At 43.2% G+C, this 14606-nt stretch overlaps 1 protein-coding gene across 1 annotated transcript in view; it reads right to left on the reverse strand.

The window, feature by feature from the left end:
- Window positions 1-4913: 4913 nt before the first annotated feature.
- LOC126485022 (spidroin-2-like) overlaps window positions 4914-14606 on the reverse strand; it is a 107493-nt gene continuing 97800 nt past the window's right edge. Inside the window, exon 3 of the mRNA XM_050108627.1 lies at window positions 4914-5149. Coding sequence (XP_049964584.1) covers window positions 4914-5149 — 236 coding nt within the window. The remainder of the gene's footprint in view (window positions 5150-14606) is intronic.

Genomic DNA, 14606 nt, shown 5'->3' on the forward strand with positions numbered 1-14606 from the left:
GGCACACTTTATGCTGAAAATCCTAAGCATCTTCATATTAGGTCAATCTAATTCGCAAGTTGTCCTTCGTGTTGAATGTCTGTTGGTCTTCATATATCAGAGGATCTCTTAAACTTCACCTAATAGATTTGAGAAAGAGAGTAACTTACTGTATTGATGACATATGAACTGCAGAGAACAGCTGGGAAAAGCCCACTAAGGTGGAAACCTAATTGAATGGATTCATTTATTATGGTGTGACTGCAAATATTAAAAAGACAGAATTTGGTAGAAGCCTGGTGAAATTTCTTATAAATATTGTTACTGCATCAGATATTTCACATGATACAATGAAACTGAGGCGATAGTTGACTTTCCTATTCTCAAACCGAGAAAATCAGATTCGTGAATTCCTGGGACTAGCTCTCTTTCACAAACGTATTATGAATTTGATCATCTTGGCTATGCCACAGGTGTGTTCACCGACGTGTAGTCGCAGTTTTTGGACAGGGAGACACAAGCACAAGCAGATTATTTTGGAGGCACTTCTCTCATCACAGTGTGATTTTAATAATTATTTTTCTCTATGCTTATAACTTAATCATAGCTAACACTTGGTTCAAGAATCATGAAACAAGGTTGTATACATGGAAGAACCCCGGAGATACTAGAAGCTTTTAGATAGATTATACAATGGTAAGACAGATTTAGGAACCAGGTTTTAAATTGTAAGACACTTCCAGGGGCAGATGTGGACTCGGACCATAATCTATTGGTTATGAACTGCAGATTAAAACTGAAGAAACTGCAAAAAGGTGGGAATTTAAGGAGATGGGATCTGGATAAACTGACTAAACCACAGGTTGTACAGAGTTTCAGGGAGAGAATAAGGGAACAATTGACATGAATGGGGGAGAGAAATACAGTAGAAGAAGAATGGGTACCTTTGAGGGATGAAATTGTGAAAGCAGCAGAGGATCAAGTAGGTAAAAAGACGAGGGCTAGTAGAAATCCTTGGGTAACAGAAGAGATACTGCATTTAATTGATGAAAGGAGAAAATACAAAAATGTAGTAAATGAAACAGGCAAAAATGAATACAAACGTCTCAAAAATGAGATCGACAGGAAGTGCAAAATGGCTAAGCAGGGATGGCTAGAGGACAAATGTAAGGATGTAGAGGCTTATCTCACGACAGGTAAGATAGGTACTGCATACAGGAAAATTAAAGAGACCTATGGAGAAAAGAGAACCACTTGCATGAAAATCAAGAGCTCAGATGGAAACCCAGTTCTATGCAAAGAAGAGAAAGCAGAAAGGTGACAAGAGTATACAGAGGGTCTATAAATGGGCGATGTTCTTGAGGACCATATTAAGGATACGGAAGAGGATGAAGATTAAATGGGAGATATGATACTGCATGAAGAGTTTGACAGAGCACTGAACATTGAGGCGTAGACAACATTGAATTAGAACTACTGTCAGCCTTGGGAGAGCCAGTCCTGAGAAAACTCTACCATCTCGTGAACAAGATGTATGAGACAGGCGAAATTCCCTCAGACTTCGAGAAGAATATCATAATTCCAATCCCAAAGAAAGCAGGTGTTGACAGATGTGAAAATTACCGAAAAATCAGTTTAATAAGCCACAGATGCAAAATACTAACGCGAATTCTTTACAGACGAAGAAATGTTGGAACGCGTGAGGCAACACTGACCCTACGATTTTTCTCAGAAGAAATATTAAGGAAAGGCAAACCTACGTTTCGAGCATTTGTAGATTTAGAGGAAGCTTTTGACAATGCTGACTGGAATACTGTCTTTCAAATTCTAAAGGTTTCAGGGGTAAAATACAGGGAGCTAAAGGCTATTTACAATTTGTACAGAAAGCAGATGGCAGTTTTAAGAGTCGAGGGACATGAAAGAGAAGCAGTGGTTGAGAAGATATAGAGACAGGGTTGTAGCCTCTCCCCGATGCTATTCAATCTGTATATTGAGCGAGCAGTAAAGGAAACAAAAGAAAAGTTCGGAGTAGGCATTAAAATCCGTGGAGTTGTTTTCACAAGTGAGGTTTTCACTAAGTGTGAAGACACCAATCTGGTTGCTCAGAATGAAGCCCCACCTGTGTGATTCTGATGGCATTAGTTCAGTTGGTGTTAACCAACTGTCTGTACTGCTCACGAAGCATTAGAAATTTGACAAGTTGACGCATGGTTGTTTATCCAGATGGGTGTTTCATTTATAAGAGTTCAACTTCATAATTCTATGACAATATTGCTGATTCTCTGTCACATTCTCCTCTGGCGTTTTCATATAATTGAAAAATGTAGCATATCATCGCCATAGTATGTGTTTCCATGATGTCACTGAAAATACACATTGCAAGGATCCATCATGGAAAGAGATAGAATTGAGGCGAAGAGATTTAAATAATGTTGTGATTAATCACGTTTTACTTCACTAAAGAGGAGATTTTCTTTATGAAAATAAGCGAAAAGGTTGTTTGAATTTATGACAGATTAGCAAACAAATTGATCTGACACACTCTTTTGAGTTACACATACCATGGTACAAGGGAATGTTTTCATAAGGTTCATGAGATGTGCTACTTCCTTTATATAAAAGAGATATATTGTCAACTGTGCATCATAATTCATCTTTATTTCCATTCACTTCGTCGAGACAAAGGAACTTGTTGCTGTAGATTTGTTTTGTTCTTTTCCAAGAGCCTGTCTGGGTCACTGTTATTTTGAGACAGAGACTGTTTGCAGTAGCTAAAGTCACACAGCCCAACATATTTTAGCGAGATTGTTTCTCCTACAAGTACTGATAGGTAAATGACGGCAGGAAAGTGTTTTAATTGTGTCTAAGGACTGACCTTTCCATTTGTTATATCCATGTTTATTCACTGTATCGCTTTATTTGTATTTTATTCTAAGAGTATGCTATTAATGTTTTCTTAAAGGTGTCCAGCACTTTATCGCAGGGGTAGCTATTGACTGCTGTGTTTCAGGAAGGCGAACAGTAGTAATGAAAAAAGGTAACTTCTGTGTCTTGACCGTAGGTACAATGGGGTGCATGCTAGAAACTTGCTGTGACAATAGGAGATAGTCACGTAAAATTTGTATATATTTCGTTTTCTAGGCCGTGTACTTTATTTTCTTTAACTGGGTGTTTCCACAGAAAGGAAGTTATCCATTAGATGGTTTTGTCGTTAAAACGAGTAAATCTCGATGATATTGTTTATCTTCACAACTGTGATCATTTTCTTTACGTAAAGAAGAATTTTTCTGCCATGAAATAATAATAATAATATATCAATATCTCTGTGTGTGTTTTCTGTTCATGTAGAGAGTATACTTTGAATGAATGACTGAGTCAATATCAGAGAGTAGCATATGCAGATTGATAAGATGTTCATCACAAGACTGATGTCAAGAGTGTAACATGGTGTGTCGTGTTGGATGTTCTGACTTTGCGCGCAGAAGCAATGGGGCTAGTCCGGTGAAAGGATTTGGTAGTGGAACATTTTCTTAGGAAATCTGGCCATTTTTGTTATATCTGAAGAGCCAGCTCCTCAAACTGTTCCTTGTAAAGGTTTGCGATCCCTGGAGCCAGTGGGGATCCGATAGCCACTTCATCCATCTCTGTATAAAATCTCTCCGTTGCAAATGAAGTAGGCGGTCGAAAGTGCATGTTCAAAGATTTTTCACTATTTGCACCTCGAAATGTTCAGACAGCAGCGCCAGGGGGTATAGTCGAGGTACTTTCCTAAACAGATATGTACCGTCAAAACTCACGATCCAGTCAAACCTCTATAGTAACAAATCGCTAATTATGTTCACGAAATCGGCCTTGTTATAGAGACAGGATGACGATTATTGAACTATACGAAATAAAATCGTCATAACTTCTGAAGAGTTTGAGTTACGACGTTCAAACTGCACAGTTGGCCGCTGGGCATGATGAGAATTAGTATGCACATGCATGATTTTGTTTAGCGATGAAGCTGACTTTCATTTGGGTGCGTTCATCAATAAGCAAAACTGCAGCTTTGGGAGGGGACTGAGAGTCTCCATTTCGCGATCGAGAAGTGTCTTCACCCTCAACGGGTGACTGTATGGTGTACAATGTCGAGCCACGGAATATCCCTTAATGGCACGGTGACCACCGAATGGTACTTGAAGGTTTTGGAAGATGATTTCATCCCCATTATCCAAAGTGACTCTTATTTCGATGACAGGTGGTTCACGCAAGACAGAGCTCGACCCAATCGAAACAGGAGAGTGATGTCCGGGAGGATCCCTTTGTGGCTTTGTCGTACCCAGAGGCGACTAGCATGGGCCTTGTTTGGCCGCCATGTTCTTCGGATCTGAACACATGCGACTCCTTTTTGTTAGGCTATATTAAAGGCACGATGTACGGCAAAATCATTGGGGACTTGAAAACAGTCATTGAGGAGGTCATCGACAGCATGTGCGTTCAGACATTTCTGCGGGTCATTCAGTATTTCGCTGTTCGTCTGCGTCATATCATCTCCAATGATGAGAGACGTATCGAACATGTCATAACCTAACACCGAATAACTGTAGTTACTTTTACAGGTTGAATAAAGTGTGTTCACGTCGTAGTTTGTAACAAATTTACGTTTTATTTCATATCGGACATTAATTGTCAATCTTTATGAAGACCACAGTGCCCGCAGCTCGTGGTCGTGCGGTAGCGTTCTCGCTTTCCCCGCCCGGGTTCCCGGGTTCGATTCCCGGCGGGGTCGGGGGTTTTCTCTGCCTCGTGATGGCTGGGTGTTGTGTGATGTCCTTAGGTTAGTTAGCTTTCAGTAGTTCTAAGTTCAAGGGCACTGATGACCTCAGATGTTAAGTCCCATAGTGCTCTGAGCCATTTGAACCATTTGAAGATCACAGTGTGACACAAGGGATTTAGAAGTGTCGCCAGTTATCTGGACAATCCCTACTTGGGTGAACTGATTGTGTCAAGTATAGATGCACCACTTCTTTTTGGGTTTTCGGCAGTTCGTACAGGGGTGGTGTTGCTGGCATCCTAGAATACAGCCGCTTCTTCACTTCCTCTGGTAGATCCGAGTTCTTGAGCAGAGCCACGACTACCTTGCTCATCGTCGAGATTAGATCTTTTTGGTCTTGCTGCAGGCCGGGTCCTGAAACAGCGAGACAATTTTATAGTGGTAGTGGTCGGTGCGTATCAGCACCGTTGCATTCCTGTTGTCTGATGGAGAAAACATAGTCTGAACATCGTCGCTGATCGGAGAGCCCCCCGTTATGTTGCCATTTGCTCTAGAAATCTGGGACTTGTCAACGACGCTGCAGGTTTGGGGCCGTTTCTCCTCCGGTTGGTAAAGTCAACCACTCGGCCGTGGCGTTCCTCCTGCCGGTTGCTCAGGCGGGAAGAGGTGGCCCTCACACGTCTTCGGATGGGGCACTGTCCTCTCACACATAGCTTTTTATTACGGCGGGAGGATCCTCCGTTTTGTGATGCTTGTGGTGTGCACATCGCTGTCCGGCACATTTTAAAAGACTGCATTTTATACCGTGATGCACGGGCAGAAGCTCAAGTTGATGGGGATCTGCCTTCTGTTTTAGCTAATGGTGAGACGTGTGTGTCTAGGGTTTTTAAGTTTTGTGACGTGTCTGGACTCTGGCCTAAACTTTTAGGTTGGAGGTTTTAGTGTATTGCAGAGTGGCTGACTCCTCCCCTTTTTTCCTTGTGGTCAGCCAGCCACTTCCATCTGCTACATTGTTTTAGCTCCCTCTATCATTTTCTTCCTGTGTTGTCCATGTTTTACTGTTGACACCCTGCTTCATCCCACGCTTCGGTGTGGATGAGTACATATTTTTCAACGATTGTTACCCGTGTTTTATGTTCCATTTTATATTAGTGTTCTGGGATTTTTCTTGACACCCGTCTCCTTATGTTACTGAACGGGCGCTGAATACCTTGCTGTCGTGCGCCCAAAAAACCCCTCTACTGCTACTATTACTCCTCCACTTCTTCTTTGGCAAGCGTCTGATTACTTCGTCTCCAATAACATACTGTTTCGATATGGTCCTCGGTATGGGTGCAAAGTTCAGCGCTTTGCCGTTGCTATCTCAACATTTCGAGCGACAAACGCTTAAACTCTCTGAACATGCACTGAGGACCACCTCCTAAAAGTGCTACTATGGGTTTTATGGGAGATAAGTAGAGTGGCGCTGGAGTCCTTACAGGCTCCAGGGGTCGCAAACCCATATAGGAAACACTTTGAGGTGGTAGCTCATCAGACTGCTTACAATAAATGCAACCTCTTCCTTCGCTGTGGCAATATTGCAGACAGTCAAGGAGCAATTTTCTGGGACCCTTCAGCGGTATATATCATAACACTGCCTTCACTGGGACAATAGAGGAGAATGGTAGTCTCATTTTCCCGCACATGGCAATAAGTAAGAAGGTAGATCATACGCTAGGCCATTCTGTATATGGGAAGAACAGACACATTGCTTGCAATGAGCTGCCACCAACCAGCGCAACGAGAGTGCTGATCACACTAGTAAATAGTGCACATATCATCTGTGATAAAGAAAGCCTCCGAACTACTACATCTAATTGTTTAATTGTTCAAAAATGCGTATAGTGAAGTGCAGACAAATAGGGCACTGAATAAGAGACAAGATGTTGGAAACCAAGAGGACACAGAAGAAGACAAGAGACGTCTTTCGCCCCATACCTGGACCGTCTTCAGTCAAATTGCGGAGCTACTCCAAAAACCTAACATAAAAATCGTATTCCGACCGCCGCGAAGAATAAAGAATGGGAGGGCTTTCCGAAAAACACGCTAAACATGAACGTACAGTGAATATATGCATCGGCTGCGAATGTGACAAACGCAACGCTGTATTCTGAAATACTGCGAGGAACATATGAGGCATGTTCAACTGAGACAGACAGAAAGATCAGCCGTAGCAGAGCACAGCCTCAAAGAGAACCACACCTTTGACTTCTAGAAAATCAAATTGCTTCGCCAAGCAACCTGCCATTAGGACAATGTCATAAAGGAGCCCACTGAAATACAGATTTACAACCTTGTCAACTGAGACAAAGGATAACAACTAAGTTAGCAGCAAACAGAAAGAGAGCATGACCAGCACAATCCAGCTCGCAAGATGCGACGGGAATGTCCATACACAGATGCGAACGGAGCACTCGCTACTCATACCATTGCATCCCCAGCCACTCCCCACTCACCGCCCTAACAGTACATAGCCGCCCGTAGTTAGGTGGAGTAGGTCACGCAAATAGTAGAAATATCACAGTATTCGGATGTCTCGACCCTTCAATAGAAGATGATAAGAGACTCGTCGAAACGTAGCGGTATTTTAAGACTCCACTATTGAGGTTGTCCGTTTCCGTAGCTGAGTAATCAGCGTAGATGGTTTTCCTGCCGAGAATCCGGATTCCCTTCGCATTACTGGCCAGGCTTTTTGCTTGGTGAGAGGGATCGTAGGCCGTGGATTCCGCCTCGATGCCATTTGGGTGGGGGGATCATTGATTGAAAAGTAGGAGCTCCAAGGTCATGAAAGTCGGCAAAACGGCCGGCAGAACGGCGTGCTGACCATAGGTACCTCCATACCACATCTAGGTTACTCCGAAAGTCAGAGGACGACGTAACGGCCGGCTGGCATCCCTTGGGTCTCCAGGGCTCGGAATAGCAGTCGGTTGTCAATGTATATGACCTATGAATGTTTATAAATACATTCGAATTACGTTCCGGTTTGACTTCCACCGACATGAGCTGGTTCTTGATGCCTTATTGCAAAACTGAGGGTCGACTGAAAATGAGAAGTTTGAAACTGTATGTTAATTATTAGCAAACGAGGATCAGAAGAATTTCATTGGGGTGTTTGTATTCAAGAGCTTGTGGATATCATTGCAGATACATTTTACAGTGATGCGAGCTTTCCTGCATGGAAATTTTGCTTGATTTAAATCGGAGAGATTGGTCCATACTGCGGCTCGCTTTGGTGCCGTGTGTAGGTTTCTGCCGGACTGAATCGTTTAGTTGGCATTGTTGCGTTGTTTGTCTTCTTCTCGTGTTCACTGGCGCCACTCGGTTTCGTAAGCACTGTCTGTCCGCTAGCGGCAGCAGCGGAGGTTATCGATATCTAGTTCTGCTGCCCTATCTTTGGGGCGCCCTCGTTCTTCTTGCGTGTGGAGTTCGGTTGGGGACGCAGGAGCAGCGAGGTCGGCGCAGAGTGACAACGCGCCGGGACCACTGGCGGCTTGTATTGACTGCCGGATCGAAGGGCAGTGGTCACGAGAGTGCACGAACTCGCCGAAACCGCATGCTGCATGTTTAAGTTGAGTGCATTCCAATTCGCGTAGAGAAACCTCCAGCATTGTGAAATCTCGCGATTCTAGAGTGACGTGGGTTCGTGTTGCTGCTCGTAGTGTCACCAAGGCGAAAAGTTACGAGTGTAGTACCTGGGGAAGGTGGATCTGATTAGCCTTTCTGAGCTTCTAATTACTATTTACTATTTTCAGCATCTTACATTGTTAAGTTCAACCAGCGGTATTTTTCTGTCTTGTGGCCACTAACGCCCCAGTCACCTGCCCTGAGGGGGGTGGGGGGTGGGGGGGGGGGGACGTCGGAGGAGGGGTATGTGCCGCCACTGTCCGGTGAGGCGTGTAAGCTCGACAGCTTCTTGATTGTAGATTGGGTGACGTTCTTCTACCTTAGTGGTAGTCGTTCCTTCTTGTTCTGGGCGCTCTAAGCACAGTATTCTGTGGGACGAGCCTAGACCACCGGTTCCGATTTGGGGTAATTTTACATCTTGCATTGGTTTGTTGGATGTCAGGGAGCCTCACCAACATTATTATTAGTCGCTCGTTAGACTGCCACTAGTCCGAGTTACCATCTTGTGATCTGAATGAACTCCAGGCTGCCTTTCTCTTCGCTCGCGAAAATGTTTTTGGTGTGACCTACTCAGAGGTCGATTCCTGGAGCACCGTCTGTCACTGGCCCTTGTGTTTCATTTTATTATTGTATAATTAAGTTGCCATCATTTGTCTCACTTGTTTGGTGATCTGTTGTTTTTTCTTTATTAAACTTTTGCTATGCCATTCGCTGTTTGACGGTATATTTGCTAAATTTTCTTATAATTGCCATTTTGGGCGTTAAAGGCCTTCAGGCGTGACTGATTATGGTTACTTGCTTTAAAATTCAGGTTGCGACCACATTGGCTTGTTTTCCAAAATTATTTGCTACCTGTATTTTATGTATGTTTGTTTAATTTTTTATAATTGCCATTCTTGAATTAAAAGCCTTCAGCTGTGATTGTGGTTACCTGCCTCAAAATTCTGATTGCGACCACACTGGCTTGTCTTCGAAATTATTGGCTGTCTGTATTTTATGTACTTGTTAAATTTTAAGTAACTGCCATTTTTCGCGTTAAGGATCTTCAGCCGTGATAGTGGTTACGTGCCTTAAAAGTCTCCTTGCGACCTCATTGGCTTGTTTTCAAAAAATATTTATTAAAATAAACCAGTCAAATTGCAAAGCAAATAGTGTCCCGTCCACATTCGTAACCCAATCCTGCCTTCCTTAATTACCAGATTTCAGAGAAATTTCTTAAATTCAAGAATAATATTCCAGGACTAGTCTCAGGACGAATCAGGACCAACAAATTTGTTGTTAAGTAGCGCACAGAATAAGGGCAGCGGCCTCATTATCTTTGTAGTCAGTCTACGAGGCACTTTTGGTTCTGAGATTTACACCGAGCAACAGAGTTAAAGGACCACTTCTTCAAAACTCTTTAATTTCCTGTAGCTGCGACCCACAAGTTTTAAATTTGCTTCAAAGTTGTCTACAACCTTTGTTAGTAATGCTGCAAAACTGTGTCGCTCTGCAACGACACCCTCGGGCACAGCAGCTCTTGAGACAGCGAGATGCGGAAAGAAAACCACGGCTCGGAGGTTCGTGTGAGCTCTAAGGTGGTTTCATGACGTCACGTGGGCACCAGGTCTCACCTCAGTTCCACCAAACTTCATCGTGGGTGTGTCACACGATACGAATGTCCCTCTGACCCACATTTTACTCTTTCTTGTAACGAATCCATGAAAGACGACAGAACCGCGACACCCAGAAGACAAACCACGCGAGTTTCTTATGGCTGGCACAGGGAAACGCTTCAGAGATACTGCCGCTCAGAATCGACATGAAAAGGCCTCAGAGGGTGGCATAAATTGCGTCACATTCGCCACCAATTTCCCTTGGGCGTAGATTTAAACACATTTCGCGCTCGTAAACGACAGTTGGCACTCCGATCAGTAACAGGGAGACGTTCTTTATAAACACTAACAATGACTCAGAGCACCGCCGTTGACACCCCTTGGGTAGGGTTTGCCTGCTTCCAGGCGCTAGAGCAGTAGCCAGGCTCAGTTGGTGTCGGGGTTGCTGACCCAGACCAACGTTACCGCTCACATGAACCTTGCTGTTTGAATCGCCGCCGAGCTCGTGGGTGACGTCGCAGGGCGCCACGTCTTTGCACCATTACAGAGCATAGTTGTGGGTACTTCCGAGCCAAAGTTAAAACCTAGCACCATATCCAACAATCACAAACAACCGCTCGCTCACAAAGTTCCGTACCTAAAGACTGGAAAATAGCTCAAGTCACACCAATACCCAAAAAGGGAAATTGGAGTAATCTGCTGAATTACTAGCCCATATCAATAACTTTGATTAGGGTTTTCGAACATATACTGTATTCGAACATTATACAGTACCTCGAAGGAAAAGATTCATTGACACATAGTCAGCACGTATGTAGAAAGCATCGTTCCTGTGGAACACAACTAGCTGTTTATACTCATGAAGTAATGCGTGCTATCGACAGGGGATGTCAAATTGACTCCATATTCTTAGATTTTCAGAAGGCTCTCTACATCGCTCCTCACAAGCGTCTTCTAACCAAACTGAGTGCGTATCGAATATCGCTTCAGTTGTGCAACTGGATTCGTGATTCCCTGTCAGAAGGGTCACAGTTCGTAGTAATAGACGGCAAGGCATCGAGTAAAGCACAAGTAATATCCGGCGATCCCCAAGGAAGTGTTATAGGCCCTCTATTGTTCCTGATATATATTAACGACATGGGAGGCAATCTGAGTAACATTTGCAGATGATGCTGTCATTTACAGACTTGTAAAGTCATCAGATGATCAAAACAAATTGAAAAATGATTTAGGTAGGATATCTGTGTGGTGCTAAAAGTTGTGGTTGACCCTGAATAAAGAAAAGTGTGAAGTGAATCACATGACTACTAAAAGAATTCCACTATACTTCGCCTCACGCGATAAGTCACACAAATCTGAAGGCTGTAAATTAGAGTAAATATTTATTGGTCTACAATTGCAAATAACCAAAGTTGGAACGATCACACAGATAATGTTGTGGGTAGAGCAAACCGAAGACTGCGATTCATTGGCAGAACAATTAGAAGGCGCAACAGATCTACGAAGGAGACTGCTTCCACTACACCTCTCGGCCCTATTCTGGAGTATTGCTGTGCAGTGTGGGATCAGTATCAGGTGGGACTGACGGATGATATTGAAAAATTTCAAAGAACGGCGGATCGTTTTGTATTATCGCAAATTGGGGAGATAGTGCCCCAGATATCATACGTAAATTGGACTGGCAATCATTAAAACAAAGGCGTTTTTCCTTGCGACGGGGTCTTCTCATGAAATTTCAATCACCAGTTTTCTCCTCCGATAGAAAAACCATTTCATTAGCACCCACCTACATAGGGAGAAATTATCATCACGATAAAATAAGAGAAATCAGGACTCGCACCGAAAAATCTATATGCTCGTTTTTCGCACGCGCCGTTCGAGAATGGAATGGTATAGAGATCGCTTGAAGGTGGTTCATTGAACCCTCTGCCAGGCACTTAATTGTGAATAGCAGAGTAATCACGTAGATGTACGAGGGCAGTTCAATAAGTAATGCAACACATTTTTTTCTGAAACAGGGGTTGTTTTATTCAGCATTGAAATACATCAGGTTATTCCCCAATCTTTTAGCTACACAACACTATTTTTCAACGTAATCTCCATTCAATGCTACGGCCTTACGCCACCTTGAAATGAGGGCCTGTATGCCTGCATGGTACCATTCCACTGGTCGATGTCGGAGCCAACGTCGTACTGCATCAATAACTTCTTCATCATCCGCGTAGTGCCTCCCACGGATTGCGTTCTTCATTGGGCCAAACATATGGAAATCCGACGGTGCGAGATCGGGGCTGTAGGGTGCATGAGGAAGAACAGTCCACTGAAGTTTTGTGAGCTCCTCTCGGGTGCGAAGACTTGTGTGAGGTCTTGCGTTGTCATGAAGAAGGAGAAGTTCGTTCAGATTTTTGTGCCTACGAACACGCTGAAGTCGTTTCTTCAATTTCTGAAGAGTAGCACAGTACACTTCAGAGTTGATCGTTTGACCATGGGGAAGGACATCGAACAGAATAACCCCTTCAGCGTCCCAGAAGAATATAACCATGACTTTACAGGCTGAGGGTATGGCTTTAAACTTTTTCTTCGTAGGGGAGTGGGTGTGGCGCCACTCCATTGATTGCCGTTTTGTTTCAGGTTCGAAGTGACGAACCCATGTTTCATCGCCTGTAACAATCTTTGACAAGAAATTGTCACCCTCAGCCACATGAGGAGCAAGCAATTCCGCACAGATGGTTCTCCTTTGCTCTTTATGGTGTTCGGTTAGACAACGAGGGACCCAGCGGGAACAAACCTTTGAATATCCCAACTGGTGAACAATTGTGACAGCACTACCAACAGAGATGTCAAGTTGAGCACTGAGTTGCTTGATGGTGATCCGTCGATCATCTCGAACGAGTGTGTTCGCATGCTCCGCCATTGCAGGAGTCACAGCTGTGTACGGCCGGCCCGCACGCGGGAGATCAGACAGTCTTGCTTGACCTTGCGGCGATGATGACACACTCTTTGCCCAACGACTCACCGTGCTTTTGTCCACTGCCAGATCACCGTAGACATTCTGCAAGCGCCTATGAATATCTGTGATGCCCTGGTTTTCCGCCAAAAGAAACTCGATCACTGCTCGTTGTTTGCAACGCACATCCGTTACAGACGCCATTTTAACAGCTCCGTACAGCGCTGCCACCTGTCGGAAGTCAATGAAACTATACGAGACGAAGCGGGAATGTTTGAAAATATTCCACAAGAAATTTACGGTTTTTTCAACCAAAATAGGCCGAGGAAAAGAATGTGTTGCATTACTTATTGAACTGCCCTCGTAGATGTAGATATGTGTTGCAGTGTGAGAGAATTACCATGTTTCGAAGAAGTGACTCCTTAGTTTTGTTGTGCAATGTAGAATGCATTTAGGCTTATATACTTGTTACTTTGTAGGCTATAATGGAATGTGAAAGAGTTTGTAGGGCTTTATGAGTGTCCTGGTTACCATGAGACTAAGTAGGAGGAGTAGTGTGAATTAAACATTTCAGTCTATGCGACCGCATTTTCAATATATAAGGCTTGCGACGTTTCAGTCATTATTGCAAATGGTCTTCCTTGGGGCGTTTTGTTTATTGCTGACTGAGAAAAGCTTTAGTTTTTATATTCTAGTGCAAGAATCTGTTTTCGTGAACCTATCGGGTAAGCAGGAGGAGGAGGAAGCGTATTAAACGTCTTTAGTGGACTTTACTTTACTATTATTCATTTGGATTTGCAGCTCCTTGTGTTCACCGTTTTTGCAGTTAAAATTGTACATCCGCCAGGTATGCAAAACACCGTTTTTTCTCAGTACCCAAACGTGTTTCAGCACCATTGTCCCATCAACAGTGGGTTTTCGTTTTATTTACTGTGTAATGTGAGCATATCTATTAAATGATTACAAAATTATGTTGATGCTTAGTGTAAACAAGAGTTCGTTTCTTTCTGTTGATACCTTTACACTTAGTGTGCATGATTTTTTCAGATCACTTGTGTATTATCTATTACAGGTAGCTTGTCATCTGCAACCAGATAATGTTGATGAGAAATTTGGCTTTGAGTTAACCTATCATCTATAGTGTAATCGCGACAAACTAAATTACTTTCTAGATGATAAGTTAACTCCCACCAAAATTTCTCTTCGACATAATTTGGTTGCAGATGACAAACTACCTGTAGTAAATAATACACAAGTGTAAAGGTATAAACAAAAAGCATTCTACAATCTTTACTTCTCGTTATTTTTTAGAATAAATATCAGTGATTGCCGTTTGCTTTAGTTTCTGCTATTGTTGAAAAGTTTCCCATTTGGCTACAGATTATAAAGAAAACCCTTCAGGATGGACAGGTATCTACAGGAATACTCTCACCGCCAATCTACGCAGATCAACTTAAGCAGAAGAAATCCACCCTGAACACAAGGGGGCCCACAGGATCGTCGATTAAGAAAACTGAAGGCGCAACTGCAAAACCTCAGGTCCATCTTTGGAGCCAATAACAAATCTTTGGCGACAAAGAATGAAGGCAGTAGGAAATAGCAGGACGAACCACAAAACACTGCCATAGTACTATACGTAGAAGTGATCACTGAACATATGGGCATA

The sequence above is a fragment of the Schistocerca serialis genome, chromosome 6 (genome assembly GCF_023864345.2).
Source record: "Schistocerca serialis cubense isolate TAMUIC-IGC-003099 chromosome 6, iqSchSeri2.2, whole genome shotgun sequence".
Taxonomy (NCBI): domain Eukaryota; kingdom Metazoa; phylum Arthropoda; class Insecta; order Orthoptera; family Acrididae; genus Schistocerca; species Schistocerca serialis.